Source organism: Nanorana parkeri, unplaced genomic scaffold (assembly GCF_000935625.1).
Source record: "Nanorana parkeri isolate BGI_ZX_2015 unplaced genomic scaffold, ASM93562v1 scaffold16, whole genome shotgun sequence".
NCBI lineage: Eukaryota > Metazoa > Chordata > Amphibia > Anura > Dicroglossidae > Nanorana > Nanorana parkeri.
The window spans coordinates 3,714,926-3,735,124 of NW_017306284.1; the positions used below are offsets into that span (position 1 = coordinate 3,714,926).

Consider the following 20,199-nt stretch of genomic DNA (forward strand, 5'->3'; position numbering starts at 1 on the left):
CCCCTGCCCCTCCCCAACTTCCTGAGGTAAAACCAAAAATATCTGTTTGGGTGTGTTGCCGATTTTGCATCTTGAAATTTGAAGGCTGTAATTGTATTCATCATAGTGTACTGGTTCAGATGGACGAATTGTGACATTGGCTTTATTTTATTTTTTTTTACTTTCTTTTCCTCAGAATCTGTCTTCAAGTGAACCTGCAGCCAGGCTGTGGACATTAAAGTATTAACATATTCTTTACAAACAGAAAATTAGTACACAGTGTTTCCACAGTGCTGCGGGGGCTGTGGAGCAATTATTTCTTAAAGTGCACAAAAGAGACTGGGAAGTCAGGTTGCAGTCTCTTTCTGAGCATCTTAGAGCACCTTATGTTTGCTTATATTAGAAGGCTGGCAGGCTGCCAAGTTCCTGCAGCCCGATGAAGCAAGGGAGAATTAACCTATTTTAATGTCTCTGCTCTGAAATTTGAGGATGTATATCTCCACAGTGCCTGCAACTACAGAGGTCAGTAAGGACTTGTTTTAAAGCTCACTTACTGCTTCTGCGAAATACATAAATATTTCAATGCCCTCAGCCGGGCCACAGGTTCACTTTAAGGTACCCATAGACATGATATAGTAATTTTTTTGGATGCTTCCCAAATGCAAAAAGATCTGTTTTTCATCTTATTTATTCTGGCAGTCATATCCTGTGAGCATTTGATTATCTCTTCATGAGCGATGGAGATCTGGCCAAAATTGCCAATACAGTCAGTACTCTTTTTCTTAGAAGGTCATGTCCCAAAACTTTTCTCAGCCCCAGACTTTACCCAAACCTGTTGAAAATAAAAAGGGTCATTTAATCTGTATCTAATGTCTATGTGTACCTTTATAACTCTTGACTCTCCAGCTGGCGTGGAGTTACACTTTCCAGAATGTCTTGCAAACTAGATTTTGTAGTTCCATAAGAGTTGCGTTGCTCCCAAATGAGTCCTTCCAAAAATGAACAATGAATTCAACTATAAACATGCAATTTATGTGCATGGGCTGTAAATTGTTATATATAAAAATATACTTACATGTAAGTTTTTGCTCATGTACACAAATGTTAACATGTTAGCATATTTATACATGTGTTTAGATGGATATACACATCATTGAGCACATCTATAGACAGTATGGAGGATTTTATTTTATAAATAGCAGGTCATGAAAATATTATCCTTATACGTTAACCCCCTCTAATTCAAATTGGGTAAATAAATGTACCTTTGGGCAAAAAAAAAATGTAATTGCCTTTTAATTCATGTTATCGTCTTTCCATGAGGTAGATAGAATATCTTTTTTTTTTTTAACTATAAAGCTGTTTATCAAAGTAATTTTAGATGGTTGTGAACCAGCAAAACAAAAAAGTATATAAAATATATATATATACATATATATATATAAATATAAAATACCATCTACAGTATCATCATGTCATAAATGAAAGTCAATTGATGTATTGAAAATGCAGTGTAATATGTTATTTTCTGAAAAAAAACAAAAATAAATCCCAAGATGCATTTTTTCTTTCTAATTTTTATAGGGAGAACAAGACCGTATATAAGATTTGTACATAAATATCATTATGCAGTATTTATTTTAAAGATGAAAAAATTGATGTATTTTTTTTTTATTTCACATAATGTCTGCAGCTGAGCTCATGGTATAGTCATGTTACTCGCACTATACCTGGGTCCTTTGCAGTCTTGTACATAGTACATTTAAAAAAAAAAAAGAAAAAAAAAGCAAGAGAAATTTACAGTTGGGTAATATGGCAGATTAGCCCTGCAATGAGCTCCAACTAATGTAAAGCATATTAATTACGGTGGTGGTATTTAAGACTTTCAATAAAACATTTTCTTTACAGATTTGGAATATGATGTATTTTTTCCCTGCAGTCATGGTTTTTATCCTAGAGTGATATCAGTGGCGTGATTGTTAATGCAATGTGAGAAGAAAAGGGGGAGTGTCTTGAGAAAAATAACGGAACATTGTATACTTACCTATCAGTAATTTTTCCTTTCCTGGCGCCAATACATGGCAGCATACAATGGGGGCGGAGCCATTCCCATTATATGCTGCCATGTAGGTGTCAGGAAATCGGAAAATTGTATTCTTACCTATCGGTAATTTTCCTTTCCTGACGCCAATACATGGCAGCATACAATGGGGGCATACCCATACCCATTGTATGCTGCCATATAGGTGTCAGGAAATGCCATTGGTGACGTTCATGCCATTTGGCACTCTGTCATGCTAACCCCCTAGCTTTAGAATTTCTACCAAACTAGTGCTAACTTAAGCTGGGTTCACACGGATGGGTTCACACTGCAGGTAGAACGAAAATAATATCACAGATTCCTCCATCCACATGTGGATGAACGATTCTGCTGCTGTGAATGCCGCTGTCAGAATATCTGAATGGTGCCTGTAACTTATTGGCTACAACCACCATTTGAATAATAATTTTCCAACGTGTTCCTTCTGCAAAAAGTTGATCTAATGATCAACTTCTGTTGAGGGGATATGGTCTCCAACTAATCAAATTTTGCCCTATTCCTGCTGAGTTGGCTGAAATTCGCTCTGCGTGTACCCACCCTAACTCACTAACCTGGAAGAAGTATGAAACTTTACTTGCTGCCCACTTGTTCTTGGTCTGTGACTTAAGAAGTACGGACTCTGAGGATCAACATGTGAATTAGCATTTTCAAAAAAAGCTCCACAGTGGCATCCTCTATATTTCTCTCATTCAGCCCGATTGAACCACCTGCTAAATATATTCCATATGCATCAAAACAAAAGGTGTGCAAAGTCTTACACTTATTTTCTTAGAAAGCAGCCAAAACTTGAATAGAAGAGACTGTCCCTTGCCAGCATGCTGAAGAATGGGACATTTGCTATCTGTGTGGAAGCAGTGGTCCTTCTGCAGAGGTCTGAAATGCCCCCTTTTGAGTCAAAGCTAGAGCTCTCCAATCAGCAGGTGGCAGGAGCTTTTGTGATTGAGGTGTGATTCAGCAGGGGACCTGTTGGATCTTTGTAGAGTGGTCACAGCTTCCACACAGAGATCAAGGGACCATCTATGATACTAGAAAGATATGTTGTGTTACCACAGAGTGCTGCATATTACCAGGGACAAGGTCATGTTACCAGAAAAACTACCTTAAGAGCTGCACCTACACAAACATTGCTATGAGAGCTGAACCTTATCAGTCATGTCACATAAGAGACCGGCGCTAGAACTGAAATGAGAGTTGCTGTGAGAGTTGTACAATAAAATGGACTTCTTTGAAAGCTGCACTTTTCTACAGAGCCTGCCATGTTATTGGAGAGAATACCATGAGATCCATGTATTGCCACAGAGACAGATATGAGGACTTCATACTACAAAATGACTGATGTGAGAGCTAAATATTACCAGGACTCCAATACAAGCATTATTTTTCCATGTACATGCTTCAAGAGTTCAGGTGTCATAGCGGAATTGTTTTAGCTCTGTCCAGTGCAGTAATACATCTTTTGACTTAATGCAGGGCACCTCAGGACGCTTCTTGGGAGGCCATCCTCCTACGGTAGGTGTAGTGTTACCAGCAAATCTGGGACTCAAGTAACGAGCACTTGGAAAAACCACAGAGACGTCTCAGAATGCTACCTTTCAGAGTTTGAAGGGTGGTTGGTCAAAATGCTGCTCTGTGTGCTCATCTGGAAGCAGTAAATGGCACACTGGTCAGAGGTATTGACATTCTACTATGCCACCAACATTATTTCTGCCCCCCTTTTCCCAAGTGCCCATGAGAAATTCTGATTTTTATCATATGCAATGAGCCAGTTGTTATACAAATTATTATGAGTTTAGCATCAAACTAAAATTCAGTACTCCCTACAGCATTTCAGCATGACATCTTTCAAGAGAACCGAGTGGTCGTTGTAGCAAATCTGCCCCACCCCATATGAGTTGTGGTGTTCTGACTGTGATATCGATTAATATAAAGCAGTATCTCAAAGTGAGGTACACAGGCCATAAATAGAACCAGTCTTCCCCAATAGCAATTAAAAGAAGGATCAGGATTGGGTGTCCAGTCCATAGCAGAGGACATCTTTGCTCCATAATTGAATCGCTTAGCTCCCTCTTGGGCATGCTTGCTATATGTAGGTTAAGGACAATATTCTCACTTTGCTAAGAGCAGTAGTAGACAAACTTAATGTAGTATTCAAGAACCATTCAGCCTGATGTATAGTCAACAGGATAACATTAGGTGGTGGTAACATTTTACAGGCACATAGGCTGCCTTACTACTGGGATAGGGCCTATATGACATGATACTAGAAGGAGCAAGGCCAAGTAAAGCAAAGCCACAAAAGTGGCCTTCTGAAGGGTTCTGATGGCTAATTTGGAGAGGCGAGGGTCTTGATTAGATTGTGGCTCTCTCAGAGTAGCCTTGACCAAGAGATCTGAGGTATCGCCCAGGAGAACGGAAGGAAAGACTGTGTAGAAGATATTCATGGAATTTTTAAGGGTAGGTCTTGGGGATATAGCTGCCATAGGATAAGTAGGTAGTACGGATATTATGCAAGGATCTTGGTACTTCGACAGGGCAGCTGTTATGTTCAACTGAGTAAGTAACTAGCCACACTGCTGAACGAGTTTGATCATAAAGATGTTTTACTTTACTGTTGCAACAGACAAAACTTTGTACACTGTGTACAGCTGATACTGTTTACAAAGCTTTTGTAAGCAGTAAGGCTCGTTATTGCCCAGCCTTATTATATCAGCTTTTGCAGAAAAGTGCAATCAGGCTTCACCAGTTCATGGATTAAAGAATGGGTCCAGAAACAGGGCAGGATCACCTTGCTTGTTTCTTGTCCTCTCTACCAGCCTGTTGCATCTAGCAGCTCAGTATCCACCTGCTGCTTTTACCTTAAAGTTACATAATAATTTCTTCTGAAGTGTCTAAAGCAATAATAGTTCTTGTTACCTGTAGTTCTCAGGCTCTTCTCAGGCTCTTCTTTTCAAAGTGGGTACTAACCTCCCAATTTTGTCTTTGGTTAGCTGTGTAGTCAGGGGAGTGTATATAGAGATTATTTATAACATAAAGATTCACATGTTCTTCCTATTTACTCACGAGCAAACTCAGAGGTTATGCCTACTTCCTATTCTGTCCTTCATATTTTTTAGCTACGCCTGAACTGACCACATCCACATTCACACATACTGTAACTGTGCTGTCCTGAATATTATAAATGCCATATGACTTCAGAACCTCAGAGAAACACTTCCAGAAAATGACCATAATCCTTAACCAGTTAGAGTCTATGTTTAGTGAAAATCTTCAGTGCAGTACCATGCTGTATTGTCTACAAAGTTTAATAAAATGTTAACACAGAGTGCACAAAAACACTTTAAAGGAGAACTATGAGGTGAGTGCTTTTCACTCACCTCATAGTTCTAGCCGACCTGTGAAAATGAGACTGTCACATGTCGGCTCAGTAGATCGGGAAGTGAGCAAACACATACCGGTGTTCGCTCACCTCATACTCTGTACTGGCCCCAACAGTGTTGATTGTTCATTCATAAAAGATCACTCAGAGCCACAGGGTTGTGATCTATCTTCCATGGCAGATTGTAAGTACACAGCCAAGCAAAAAAAGATCACGGCCAGGGCCGGATTTACTCTCCCTGCCGCCCCAAGGCCAGGTTCTGCAATGCACCCCCCTTTTATAAGGAGGACGGAGCCCGGCAGGTGATGCAAGCGAGGAGAGAGGTAGGTGCAGGGGGAGGGGGGGGGGACGAGCTGCAAACTTAGCTGCAAACTTATTACAAGTGATCTCGGCAACATCGCCGAGATCACCTGTAAATACTGGCTGTACCTCCCCCACAGGAACACCCATATTTTAGGCTTCAGCCTGTGGTGGGGCTACAGTTAACATTACCATAAATAAAGAGGAATTATTATTCTGCAATGGAGCCAGCAATCTGAATAGGAGCAAGTGCTGAATGCATTTGGTCCCTGGGCAAATAAAAAATAATGTAAAATTTTTAGTGAGATTTCCTCTTTTTTTCACACAATGTTATGCCTTTCCATGGTGCAGGCAGGCAGGCTTCTAATGTGAAAAGGGGAACTGTACTGTGAAGGGGAGGCTCTAATATAAAGTGTAAAGGGTGGACTCTGATGTGAAAAGGGGACGTGGCTTATGAATGATAAAGGGGGAACTCTAATGTGAAAGGAGGGAGCTCCTGAAATGAAGTGGGCTCCTAATGTAAAGGGGGGCTAAAAGTTGTGATTCTTATGTGAAGGGGGAGCTCTGATGTAAAGTAAGGGCTCCTGCATGAAGGGGAGGATCCGGTTTGGGGTTTTTGCATGGGGGTCCCCCTTAAAATACCCTTATTTAAAAAATGTTGAGACATGCTCCTTAAGGGTTGGTTCACACCACAAAATCTGCGTTCCAGAGCGTTCATGGGCGAGAGGGGGCATGGTGGGGGCATGGTACTCAATTGCACCGCAGCCACGCCCCCTGACCGCAATGCGATCGCCCGCACCTGGAACACAGGCACATTAGTGCCTGCGTTCCGGTCTAGTGCGATCTGCAAAAATAGTGCTGGCAGTGGCTGTGGTGCCATTGACTTGAACGTAGGGAGCCGGCCAGCTTGCGTTCCAGTGCGTTCCAGAGGCTGAACGATCTGGAACGCAGACTTTGTGGTGTTAACCAGCCCCTAAAGCAGGGGTGTCAAACTCAAATTAAACGTGGGCCGCATCAACATTATGGTTACCCTCAAAGGGCCTGTAAGACTATAGAAATGTATCTAATCTTTATCATAATTGCCTCTGCATTCGATTATCACTGGTTTTAGTAATAACTTAAAGGAGAACTATGGGATTAGGGCTTTTCCCCATAGTTCTCCTTAGGGTAACGGGAGGACACAAACTAGCGTCCTCCCGTCACCCTAGGCTCAGTATACCCCCCTGTACAAGCCCCCTGCCCCGTCCGTTCCGCCAGACAGCGCCAGAGGATCAGAGCGGGGAGGGGGGAATCGAGCCACTCCCCTGTCACGACAGAGCGCCGTGACAGGATTGAGAAGTGAGCGAACGCCGGTATGTGGTCACTCACTTCCCGATCTACTGAGCCGACCTGTGACAGTTTCATTGTTGCAGGTCGGCTAGAACTATGAGGCTGAGTGCAAAGCACTTACCTCATAGTTCTCCTTTAATACCTAGATCTGAAAGTAGAAGTCTAGGAAATGGCCTGGTGGGCAGGATTTGGCCCCTGGGCCTTGAGTGTGACACATGTAACATGCAGGTAACTGTGCATGTGTTACATTTCTTTTTCTTTGCCTTGACAAGCACTGTAACACTGGGAAATCTAGATGTTTTGCAAATGACAGAAAAGATATATAACCAAAGGCAAATGTGGTTGGGCTTCATAAATGCTCTGGTGGCAAAAACAATTCTAAGTATGGCCCACTGTCTCTTTCCACTTGACGTCATCATTCAGGTACGGAGTGTTTTTCACGCTTGCAGTGAACGGATGAAGTCGACTAAACAACTCTCAATGCAAGCATTTATAGTACCTAAATGATGTAGCATTAAGTAAAATGAATGGAAATTGTCTCAGAGAAACTAGAAGCAGAAACACAGAGCCATGACCCCCACCATGGAGAACATTAGAAACAATCACTAAAGGAAAAATGATTTTTAATGTTGTGAAAGTGAGTTGTGCTGTGTGTTGTAGCGGGATTCTGTCTCAGTAAAGTGTGTTATTAAATGCATCAGTAAACCAACACAGACGTTAGTCTCAATACCATAAAACAATTTCTCACTAGTTCCATTGTAAGGCGTATCTAAAACCAAAACACAAAAATGTAATATTTGCAGCTTAGTTACCAGGCCTTTGTTGTGGTGGCACACACAGGGACCATGGGGAAGAAAAGTAGCCACCCCCCAGAAGGAAGGACAGTGTCAGCACCAATTCAGAGATGATTTGAGGATCTGCAGCCGAGTGATACACAAATAAGATACATTTTTGTTAATAGGAGACTTAAATGCATTTTTAAGATTTAACTCCTGAGTTTAGTGTCACTTTAAGCAAAAACATTCCTAAAACCACATATACTAATAACTTACTTATAAGTGGAACTAGAATGTACAGCACACATGCTACGATATGTAGACCCAGAAAACCTGCAGATCTCCCTATAGATACACATTTGGCATTGACATGTATTATGTTGTTTAGTATAAAACAACAGGATAGATGTCAAACGCTGAGATGCGTGCCATGGACCTACCAATGTCTTATAATAGCCCTGGTTTCAGTTCATCATTCAGTTGAACTTTACAAGTTGTTCTTGGAACAGAGTAATAGAGCGCTGAAATTAGTAAACAACTGTTACAAAAGCAATAAAATAATAATGTTAGTGCTGCTGAGCGCTAGAAGTGGTCCCTACTACATGCTGACACTGGACTTGCTGGAGACGTAAGTTTCCCTGTTTGTAAGTGATGAGGAGAAATGAGACCCTCAAGTCACATAATGGAGAGATCCTCAAAATTATTGATGGCCACACAGTTTACTATCTCCTTTAGATTTATGAGAGACTACATAGTGTGAAGGTCTACCAAAACAAACCATGGAATATATTTAAAAAAATCAGACAGACCGTCACATACCTGTTGGAGACCAAATTGACAAGGGTGCTTTGGTTGTGGCAACAGGGGATGGCGGGAGACATAGTCCAAGTCCAGATAAGCCAATGTTAGGTAGCAGAGCTACAAATACAGCCAAGCAGTCAGACCAAGGTCACAACAGATAGGCAAAGGTTTAACAGTAGGTCACAAAGAAAGCCAGGTTCTACACAGAAAGGCAGAACAGCAGGTCAGGTCACAGGAACTATTTGAAGACTGCTCAGCAATCCCTCCACGTGTTCCAGTTTATATAGGCCATTTGGCCCCAAAACAAGTGCTAAGCATATGCACAAACTGTGGGATGCACCCGCTAATGCTTGGCCAGCAGTCAGCTTAAAGTGGACCTTTACCCCCCTTTCACTAAAAATCACATCAGCCTGCAGCTCTGCATGCTGATTCAAAATCATATTACATTCATTAGTTAAACAAACTTGTTTTTCATTTACTTGCAACTAGAGTTCATCCACTTCCTGGTCCACTTCTGGCACAAATTATGTAATGTGCCCAAGTGTTGCATCCTGGGAAGGTTACATCAGCAGAGCATTGCTTTGAAATATCATCTGTAATCATATGAGATGTCAGGGAAAGGCATTTTCCTCCTCTGAGATGTAACGGAGCACACTGAAAACCAGACGGGCATAAGAAACGTGTAAACAGGAGCAAGCAAAAATCATAAACAGGAATAAACCAAAGTCAGGAGCCAGAGTTGGTAGCAGTACAAGCCAGGTCAGGAACACGGAGATCAGCATCGTCAGGAACAAGCCAGGAGCAGGAACCTGAGGAGAATGTCAGACATTATAGGGTCATACACTGAAGCAGTTTAAATACTGAGCGGGATGACATCATCACTCAAAAACAGGAAACTCCCAACTGGCTCTCTCAGATGTTGCTCTTCTGTTTAGCTATAAGAGGGAGCCTGGGAATAGTGAGCAACATTATACAACCGCGCCGAAGGTAAGTGAAAAAAAACATAGCACAAGCAGGCCCAGCGCTACAGGGGGTCAGGGAGGGGGGAAGGAGGTTCGGGGGGGCGCAAAAATGCACATTGCCTGTGTAGGCAAGAATCCAAGCACCGGCACTGACAGTCTGCTCAGACAAAGGTGGAATCACAGGTGGGTGGAATGGTAGCCAAGCCAGAATGCTACAAACCAGTTAAATCAGGGTGGAGCCCTGACAAGATGATGTCCATGGTCACATGTCCTAGTCACATGTGATAGAGTTCCAGGAAGTAAAGAGAGATCTAGTAATCTGCCCTTAGTAAACATGGCCACTGTCAGGAGACTGGGGAAGAAAAGAGAAATAATGTATGCAAAGAATACAAAGCCGGCAATGATCTAGAAGTATGTGTTTGTAGATTATCATTACTAAACATTTCTAAAGGTGTCTTTGTTGTTATTTTAAAGATATGTGTGAATGTCCACATTAAGAACAGTGTCAATCTCTGTAATATGTGCATGTGCCTGCAGCAGTCTCCTTATACTGGAAATATGCGGACCTTCCTGACACAGGACCTCACAATACGTAGTTGGACAATCTAAATCAGGGCCCGTTCACACTAAAATTGGACCGAAATCTTAAGTCAACGGAGGTCTGTTGACTTCTGTTGCTTTGCGGTTTTTATATATATTTTTAAAAAAAATGTTTTGGGCAATCTTCATTTTAATTAACATCCTTAGTGGACAGACTTCTATGTATGTTTTATTTACGTGCGTTTTGTTCCCTTGTGTTGACATCCGTTTTGTTTTCAGCGCACTGCAAAGTAACGCATTACAACACAGCAGTGTAAGCTGGTCCCATCCACACCCATACATTTTTGGGTTACCTTCCTTCCTTTGGTGTGAATGGGACTTGCATAATCAAATTATCAAAAAAGTGCCACATTTAATGTAAACCAAGAAGATAATATAACGATATATAACACAAAACTGTGTTTGCCAGACTTTTTAAAAGGTGTGTGTTTGGGTGGATGGGTTGGGTGGATTTGGGTGTGTTGATGGATGGGCTGGATGGCTCTAACCATCACCAATATTTTTCAGGTTAAACAGCACCACTATGTATATCGGCTGTGCACTTATCTTTTTTGCCTAGAGTTGCCCTTTAAATGAGAAATAATGAAATCTGACAAAATATGTGTTCTATTCATCATTTTATTTATAGGCAAATACAATACTCAGCTGACATGCTATAGATATACCATTATTGCAGGCTTCTTGATGAAGCCACTTGACAACCGGAGTGACATAGTTCTCAGCATCAGAGCTGGTTTGCCATGGAAACACAGCAACTTCCATAGAGGAGCAATGAAGACACGGAAGAATAAGTGGAGCACTGGGAGGGAATGAAAGAAAATTATTTAATGGCCACTTTCACCTATTTCTATAATATCTGCATTGCTGTATGTTTATTTATGAATGTTAGTTGGGATCTTTGTATTCACCATCGTATTTATGAATTGTGGTGAGTCAGCAGGGCTGAGAATATATATATATATTATACATAAAATGCATATAATTGCTAAAAAGGTAAAGATCTGGCTCTATAAGCCGTAGGCACAAAGCATTTAAAGAACTTGCTATAGCAAGAGTACCGTAGGTTCATATTAAAAGAAACACTGTCACCCTGCCCATGCAGGGCAATGAGACCGTGTCTGTGCAAAGGGCCCTCCCCCCCAACCTGGCCCCTTCTTAACCCAGTTGTACTCCCCATGCCTCTTCCTCTTTCACAATAGCCATAAAAAATCACAGTGTCAGTGCCGGGGGGAGCAGTGACCTAAAGGGCTGCTAGACCCCTGCACTGTCACATGTGAAGTGGTAAAATGCTCCCCATATTCTGTAGGCCTGATTTTTTGCAGCAGTAGCACCACAATAAAACATATTTCTGCTACTTCTGCTGTCTCCCACACCTACTGAGAGTAGTTCCAATGTCATGTGACTATATCACATGATAATAGCTTGAGCCTCTGCAGGGAACGCTTACCCTGGGCTTTTTGGAAGTGGGAATCAGGACAGCCAGGTCATGTGACCTGATATTTGAAGAAGATATCACAGTACTTTCACAGTTTACTTTTATAAGTGAAAGTTTCTTCACTTGCATGCCCCGGGGGTTTCTCAAGTGAATTTTTATTTTATTCTTTTACTTTGACTTCCGCTTTATGCATTCTGTAGAAAACAAGACACCTTTCATTTGGCTTACCTTCAATTGACTTAGTTTATAGCAGTTGCTGAGCATGTGTGCTACTTGCACTACATGATACTCACTAGAGGCTGCACCGACAAACCTGAACATGAAATGGTACCATGAAAAAACACAATTGCAAGCAGGTAATATGTATAAACATTTATATAAAATGTGTCAGTATTACTCTCAGATTGACTTTCAATATGAATACTGACTAAAATATGTAAGAGGAACCTTTATTTATTATGCACCTCCACATCTGCTAACTGGTTGTGGGGATTTTTTTCTTAAAGGTTGCATCAGTACTTCTCATTGTTCAAAGATGAACTCCAGACAAACAGCTAAAATCATGGACTGAATGTATGGGAGCTGAAAATGATAAATTTGTTGATGGGACAATCCACTAAGGAGAAATGGATTGAGAAAGTTCTTCCAACCTCTTGTCAGTAGGATCCTTAAAGTATGGAGCGTCTTTGATAGGGATGTTTTGGTCTTGTTAATGCAAAACACAACCTTAGGAGCAGTAGACTATTTCTTGACAAAATTCTTTGGAAGGGGGTAGAGCCTCTGAAGCTTTTCATGGACTAGGAATTGCTTGTCTGGAGTTCTTCAATCTTTGGAAATAAAATAATCAAATAGCAGGTGAAGAGGAAACATTTTTACACACATTTACATTTATAAGAACCCGAGGCCAAACACAGTGGAAGGAGAAGTAACAGTTCAATCCTTTAAATTTAAACTGGAACACTGTATATATCCCTATGTTGATTAAATCCACTAAGTAGTATCCCTCAATGGAAGATAGAGTAATACAGTTCGCAGTTTGCTGTTTCCTGCACTTCAGATGACTAATATGGATGAGCTCAGGTTTGGACCGTATCTGGTCTGAACCTGAGATTCTCCGAACAGGAAGGGACATAGGGCCAAACACACAATCAGTTGTGGACCAGGGCAGTCCCTGCCCTACAGCTGCACATAAACAAAGGGGCAGGATGCTTACAGACATCATTGACCTTATATAGCCATATTAGATCAATGTCATTGACCAAATAAATATTACCAAATATAGCCATGTGGCTACAAAAGGTCAATGAAAACACAAAATTGCACCCATTTGCTTATGTGCAGCTGTGGGTGGGGAGTTCCCTGGCTACAGCTGATTGGGTAGCAGCAGGAGGACCATCTAAACCTGCATTCAGAGGAGCTGAACCCAGTCCAAACCAGAGTGATTAAAGTTTGGGCCATAGAGGTTAAGTGAAATTTTATCATAAAAATATAATAAATAATACAATTGACATTAATAAAATGAATATACAATAATATAGATGAGTAAACAGAAAACAAAGTTCCCACTGCTTGCTGTTCTCTGCGCACAGGTTGCACTTTGGTGGCCTAAGATTTATGCCACAGATGAAAGATGTTTCAGTCGTAGGGGCAGAAACACATGACATTTCCATGTTTTCATGGACCATCCCACTTCTAGATTGGATACTCAAGTGATAGGGTTACCTACATAGAAATGTTTTCTTTATTAAAGCATATGTCTGATAGTGTCATTACACAGATATACACAAATTTTTCCCAGGAGAAATTTCTGTAAATGATTAAAAAGATAGATTTTGTGCAACTATAATGTGAGATAATCAATAGAATCATCTCTTCATTCTTCATGTCCTTTGCTTTCAGCAAATATATGGTTTATGGGTTTTTTTTTACTGACTTTCAAAGTTGTACATAAAAAGTAGCAAACATGGTCTGGCCACCTGAGATGAAAAATTGGAGGCAAGGTCTGGTAACGAAAGGGCTACTTCCTTATATGCAACTTACAGATGGGAATTTCATAATGAATCACATCTCTGTAGTGGCCGGGACTCTCAGATGTGCCCACGTGCCTTTCCTGTTTTTTATTGTTTTTTCTTATAGCACAAGACTTGAAGTAATACTTCAGCTTTACAAACAATTCCCCAAATTGTGCAGAGTACATTTCCTTTTGCCTTTATCAGTGCCGTGTTCATTTTTTCTGTCTCTTGATTCATCAGAAGAACTATTTCCAGTTTTACAAGCCTTCAAGGACCCAGATTTTTTATTTTATTTTACCATCCTTGTTTTGCTTCTCAACTGGTCATGTTTGCCAAAATGAGCAAAATGCTTTTCAGCTATGCCAAGATTTTTGTCTCAGGCAAAGAAAATGGATGGAGGAACAGAGTAAGTTTTTGTTTCCTTTGTCTCCTTCTTGGAATAACGATCAATGTTTGTTTAAATCTAGTTTTGGTCTTATCTAAGGTGGAAATTGGACTGGTTAACTTAGGCATCACTTTTTCCCTCGGTATTTTAATATTTTTTCTTGCCTGCATTTTTAAGTCAGTGCGTTGCATGAGCATCTTGTTCCTCTTGGCGTGCGGCATGAGAGAAGGTAGAAACGTACTCATCACTGTTGGAACCAGCATAGTAATTTTTAATAATGTGAAAAATATCTTGGGGAACCTAAAAATTGTGGCGGACAGCATCATCTGCAATCTGGAAGCCAAGCGCGTTTCTCTAAAAGTCATGCCCTTCGATTTTTACTCCAATTTGATCTATTCAATATATATCTATGCAAAACAACAATTTTTTAACCCATTTGCAGAGGTTGTCTCCTTGTCTGATGACTTTCAATTTAAAATAAGGATTTCGGATCACGAACTTAAAGCTTTGCTTAACGAAACAAAAGCGCACATCCAAAGCGTGTCTTCAAACCTCTCTTCGGCCTTCGATATTCTAACATCTGTCGGGCGTATAGCTTTTCTCATTGGAGGAATATCCATCATCTTGGTTGGAATCTGGATCTTTTTTACAAAATTCCTAAGTCACAACAAAGCCAATAACTCGTATATTACAAAGGAATTTTTGCAGTATGATGCAAAACAGCCAAACGCATTGCGTGTTCTGCCTCTTAGTAGGAAGGAGCAAAACAAGTACATCCAAATTCCCAGCCTAAGAACCTCAGAAAAACAAAAGCTGAACGGGGCTCTGTATTTCCTTCCCGTCATGACAAATATTTTAATTTGGACTTTAATTTCATTTTTAGATTTTATGCTTTACTGGCTTATTCTTACAGTGAACGAACATCTGCAAAGTTTGGGCCCAGTTGTAGTTCCAATAACTATGACTTTTTCTGTAAGTATAATAAGTTTCATATTACGTTGTAAATGTAATCTATATTTTTGTAAATTTTTAGATTTATAATAACAAGTATCCTTGTGTTCATTTTTATCAAATTGTGTTAAAAAAATATTGCTTCTAGGTCTTGCTTGCAATTTCATATATGCACAGGGGCAGTCATATATTAATTGTTACATATACATGCTTTGTTCCTTGCTTAATAGTACTGTACAATAATTATGTATAGCTGTTCCTTATATCTCTGTGCAGATCTATTAGATAGCTACACAGTGACCAGGATTTTCAGTCATAACACATTCTAGTAAAACTGCGGAGATTAGTAGGAAAGGGACTCCGAATATTAAAGTAGATGTGAACTCTAACTGTGGATATTTAGGGGTTATTAACTAAAAAGCAGAAGGATTTAGCTGAACGTTCGGCTAATCCTTGGCCTCGCTGGGGATGTTGAAACCTTTTGGTTCATCTCAACCAAAGGGCTGCTGTACACACTGTTCTCAATAGCCTGTATAGCAGCTGAAGTAAACAGCTGAGACGTATGCACATGCTACAACTCGGCACAGCTAAACACACACACACACAGGGAGAGTGATTTGCCGAAGCAGACCGAATCCCCTGCAAGTTGTTCAAAAATAGGATAGAAAGAAAAACACTGTGGTGTCCCCCTCCTAAAAAAAATAAAATGCGTGGGGTTCCTCTACAAATTCATAGCAGACCCTTTAGGTCTGGTATGAATATTAAGGGAGACCCCAATGTCAAAAAAACATCAACACAAGTGGGGTCCCGCCTAAAATCTCATACCAGTCCCTTAATCCGAGCACTGACCTGGCAAGGCAGGAAAGGGGGGTGGGGGGAGAGCGAGCAGCCCTCTCCCCTCTGCACCAATTTTATCTTTAGTTTATTTATTATTATTTTTTTACTTTATTTATTTTATTCTTTAGTTCCTTCTAAGGGCTTTTGACTTAAAGGACATGAGTCTTTTTCACATGTAATAATGTAATAAGCAATTAATGCTAAATGTACACTAAGTACAGTGATAACCTTTCAACAAGAATAATAATCTGTATAGAAATGTATGAAGTGACCTGAGGCCCAGGAGTGTCTCTAAATCCAATTATGAGTCTCTGCAGACTGGACAAATTGGTCTCCACATATGCACGCAAACAAAAATAATTACAAGTGGTTGACTTGTCTGATTTACAAATTGTTTCATTCATTGCCACAAATCACCATTGCACTTTTACACCCACATTAGAGTGGCCAGTAGATGTCTATTTAAAAATAATTGTACATTTTACTGTTAGAATGCATAGGATGAAAGGTTTTCTAGCCAGAATTTTCTCAAACAGACGGGCCATACCACTTTATCGGAGAGCCCGGGGGAGGCCCGGGAGAGAGGGGACAGTTTGACATGAGGTTCCACAGGCTGAACCACAAATTCCCCCTCTCTATTCAGTCTCAGGCCAGTCTATTCAGACATGATGCCGCGACCCACTGCAGAGGGTGTCGCGACCCACTTTTGGGTCGCGACCCACGAGTTTGAGAGCCACTGATTTAGAGTGACCTTTTACTTTGTCCATGCACCTCCCCACTTCCCCACAGTACATATCAATCCTTTTTTGTCTGTAATATGTTCAGCCATCAGGACCTGATGTGAGAAAGAAAGCTTTTAGTAAGCTTACACAGGGATATCGACATCCCAAGTGACAGTGCAGGGCCAAACGCAAGGCACCTAACACTGTACCATGGGGAGGGAAGAGTCACATGCTCACCCATGCCCATAAATTCTGCGTATTTTATTTGGCTTCCACCAGCTGAATAGAACATGCTGGGAGCGAGGAAATATATGTATATGCTGCAGGATAGTAGAGGAGCTAAATGGCCTTTTTACCATTGCCCTGCATGGGCTAAGGAAAGGATCAGTTTGAGGGCCTGAGTCAATGTCCATTTGTTCACGTCAATACTGCTTCTCATGTCAATGGGAATGCAAAACCAGCCTGAAACAGGTTGATGAAGCTTAGTAGATCAAATGCACATAAAAAGGAGATCAAACGTACCTGTCCATGATCTCAGAAGCCGATCTCCAAAGAAAACAGATTACACTAGAAAGCAAATTGCATTTGCCCATCAACACAAGCCCACAGTCCGTTGACAAGTACTAACAATGATGCAAAATGTGCAACCTGGGAAATAATGTTCACTTTGCCAAATAATATTTATACATGTCCCCTTTTTGTTCCTGTCTTAAAAGCACCATCTTGTGGACCTTGATGTCTTGTTCAACTCGAGAAGGACTCAAACACAACACCCAAACATCATGATAATAAACCTGTTTGAACCACAGTGTGTCCCAAAGCCAGAGCTCTCCCTTAGTGCCTCATGGATCCCGCTGACCATATTAATCAGTGTGCTAGTATTCTTCGGTTCAATCTCCACTTTCCTGGTACAAATGAAACTATTGGTGATGGCTTCATTCTACCCATCTAAAGAGTTAGAGAGAGTCCATTACCTTCATCAGAAAATACTGGCGGAAAGATCACAGGCAACACTGGCCGGAAAATTAAGTCGAAAACTCAGGAACATTCTCTCACAGGTAAGATACAACTGACTTGAGAACTTTTTAAATGACAGAACAACTCCTGACTAAAGCATATAAAATAATCACAGACTTGGAAAAAGTATGTAGATAAAAGATTTCTGACTATTTTCTATTAATGCAATAGGAGCGGTACATTGTTGTTGAGTTCAAGAATATTTTTCATTACTACATACTGGGGTAACACAACATAAAATATCCAATTAATTTTTGGGGGATTGGAGCTCCCCCTTTTCCCTCAGGACTTAAAACTAGAATGGTAGGATTCAAATAGATGATAAATGAACACTTATTAATATCTGAAGTTGATCCAGTAAGGGTTCCAGTGCTTGTTAAAATGACGTGACGTCCTGCCGTTCCAGATTTGAAGCCCCAGGAAGGGCAGTTCCTGAGCCCCTGAAATACAATGATTATTTAAAGTAATGTTACCGCAGTATGCAGAAATAAGAAATCTTAGACTCTACAACAATTGACGCTCTTAATGAATTATCTATATTTGGGCTCCACCTGGGGTGCCTTTGAAGATCCCTTGGTTTATGAGAGCTGCCTAACTAAAGCCAGTGAGCTTCAGGAATCAGACTTAGCCTTGGCAAAATTGGCAATATACCCCAATAGCAGAAGATCCAACACCTCATATCTCCACCTTTAGAAACTATTAAAGCCAGCAGGTCAACACAACAGCCACAAACCTTATATTTTTGGTAGGAGGTCAGCAATGGTCAACCCAAGACATCTTTCCTGACAGGTTTACTTTGCATTGTATCAGTGAAGCCATGACGAAAGGTAATAAATGGCATGGCTAGCATTAAGTTCTGCAGTCTAGAGATTTATTTCAGGTTCCACTATTACTCAGGAGAAGATGCAAGGTGCCCCACATGGACAGGCCACAGTACACTCCAAAACGTTATATATTAAAGAGGCACTGAGACTTCCAGACCATAATCATTAGATTAACCAACCATTTATTCATAATTTGGGACACAGTAACCATACTATGTCCTCAATTATTTACAAACACTCAGCGATCACCGATCGCTGAGTGCTTGTACCCGCTCTCCATTCTGGTGCGCTGTCACAGGAGGCTGGGCAGAGTTAGAGGAGAGCTCAGCCGCCTGTGACAGCACTGCCTGTCTCCGCCCCCACCGCCGCTCTCCTGATCTGTGACAGGAGGCTGAGCGGTGCGGGGACGAGAGACTCCGGCCTCTCAGAAAGCTCTCCTCCTGCAGTGCTCGGCCTCCTGTGATAGTTTCTCTTCTCCCCACTGGGACACAGAGCAGCGCCCAGCGGGGAGGAAAGAAAGAACGGATGCACCGCTATTTCAGCCAAAAAATTTCACTTTCGGCATTTTGCCAAAAGTGCCATTTTTGGACGATATATCGGTCCATCCCTAATATATACAGTATCATGGAAGGGGATGTGTTTACACCTGAAACGCATTGGCTATTGTATAATCATTTTCTCAACAAATAAAGCACTTTTGGACTCTTCCACCATTGGCCTGGCGCGTGTGATGTTTGCATCCATTTTAGGCCACAGTACACAGTAGACCAGGGGCGCCCACTATTTTTCGTCTGGAGATCTACTTTTCAAATGACGAGCTCATTGAGATCTACCAACGAAAAAACACCTGCATTCAGCGGCGGGAGGAGAGGACATGGCGATCTACCAGTGATCGCTACGCGATCGACTGGTAGATCGCGATCGACCTTGTGGGCACCCCTGCAGTAGACACTCCCTTGTTGTAAAATATCAGTATTGTATAAAGTTTTTACATATTCTCTTCTAACTTATTTTTTTATTAATATATTTTAAAAAAAGTATTCTGTTTTACAGGCAAATTTCTGGTTCCCTATTTTAACAAGGAAACATTACGTGAACAGCTAATGACCCGAGAGACTAGCTATTTGCTGTACAGTGTTCGTCTTTTAAGTAAACCTGTGGTCGCTGATATTACAGTATGTCTTGGCCGATCCCACTACCACTTTGATGCAAATATTATCCAAGGTTGTAATGTTGGACGCTTCTGATCTTTGTAGTAATCTTGCCTGAACAGCAGGAGGGGTTCGGTGAAGTACAGGGATGCTCCAATGTTAGTGCATGGAGATGAGTTATCCGACAGCTGAAGAATTTAGAAGTAACATCATCACCATTACACCACCATGTAGATGCAAAACATTTCTCCATAGACTCTTCGGGGTAAACCATTCCTTGTAATGGAGCAAGAGAAACATACCATGGTTGTGTCGGGTGAAAGTAACTAGTATCTGTTAGGATAGGATATATCATATTAAAGCACCCCTAAGAGTATTATGATGTCAGTGAGTGATGGAATCAGACAACATCCAGCCAAGTTAGCTTTAGGTGGACTTAACCTTTAAAGTGACTTAAAGCAACTGTGGCTTAAAGTAGTATTAAACACTCTTTTTTCAATAGTGAATCCAGATCAAACAAATATACATCGCCCAGCAAAGTTTTTGTTTAACCTTTTGCCCAAACAATTACAGTCATTATTTTTTCAAACGGCTCCAAAACTCTCAGCTCGGCTTCCCTGAACTTCATGTCCAGTACAAAA

The 20,199-nt window shown here is 40.9% G+C and overlaps 1 protein-coding gene across 1 annotated transcript; it reads left to right on the top strand.

Annotated features, from left to right (window-relative positions):
* Window positions 1-14,008: 14,008 nt before the first annotated feature.
* DCSTAMP (dendrocyte expressed seven transmembrane protein) lies at window positions 14,009-17,811 on the top strand. Its single transcript, XM_018559026.1, has 3 exons — window positions 14,009-15,028; window positions 17,283-17,624; window positions 17,755-17,811. Exons 1-3 carry the CDS (start codon window positions 14,009-14,011, stop codon window positions 17,809-17,811), a joined length of 1,419 nt encoding a protein of 472 aa, XP_018414528.1.
* The last annotated feature ends 2,388 nt before the right edge of the window (window positions 17,812-20,199 follow it).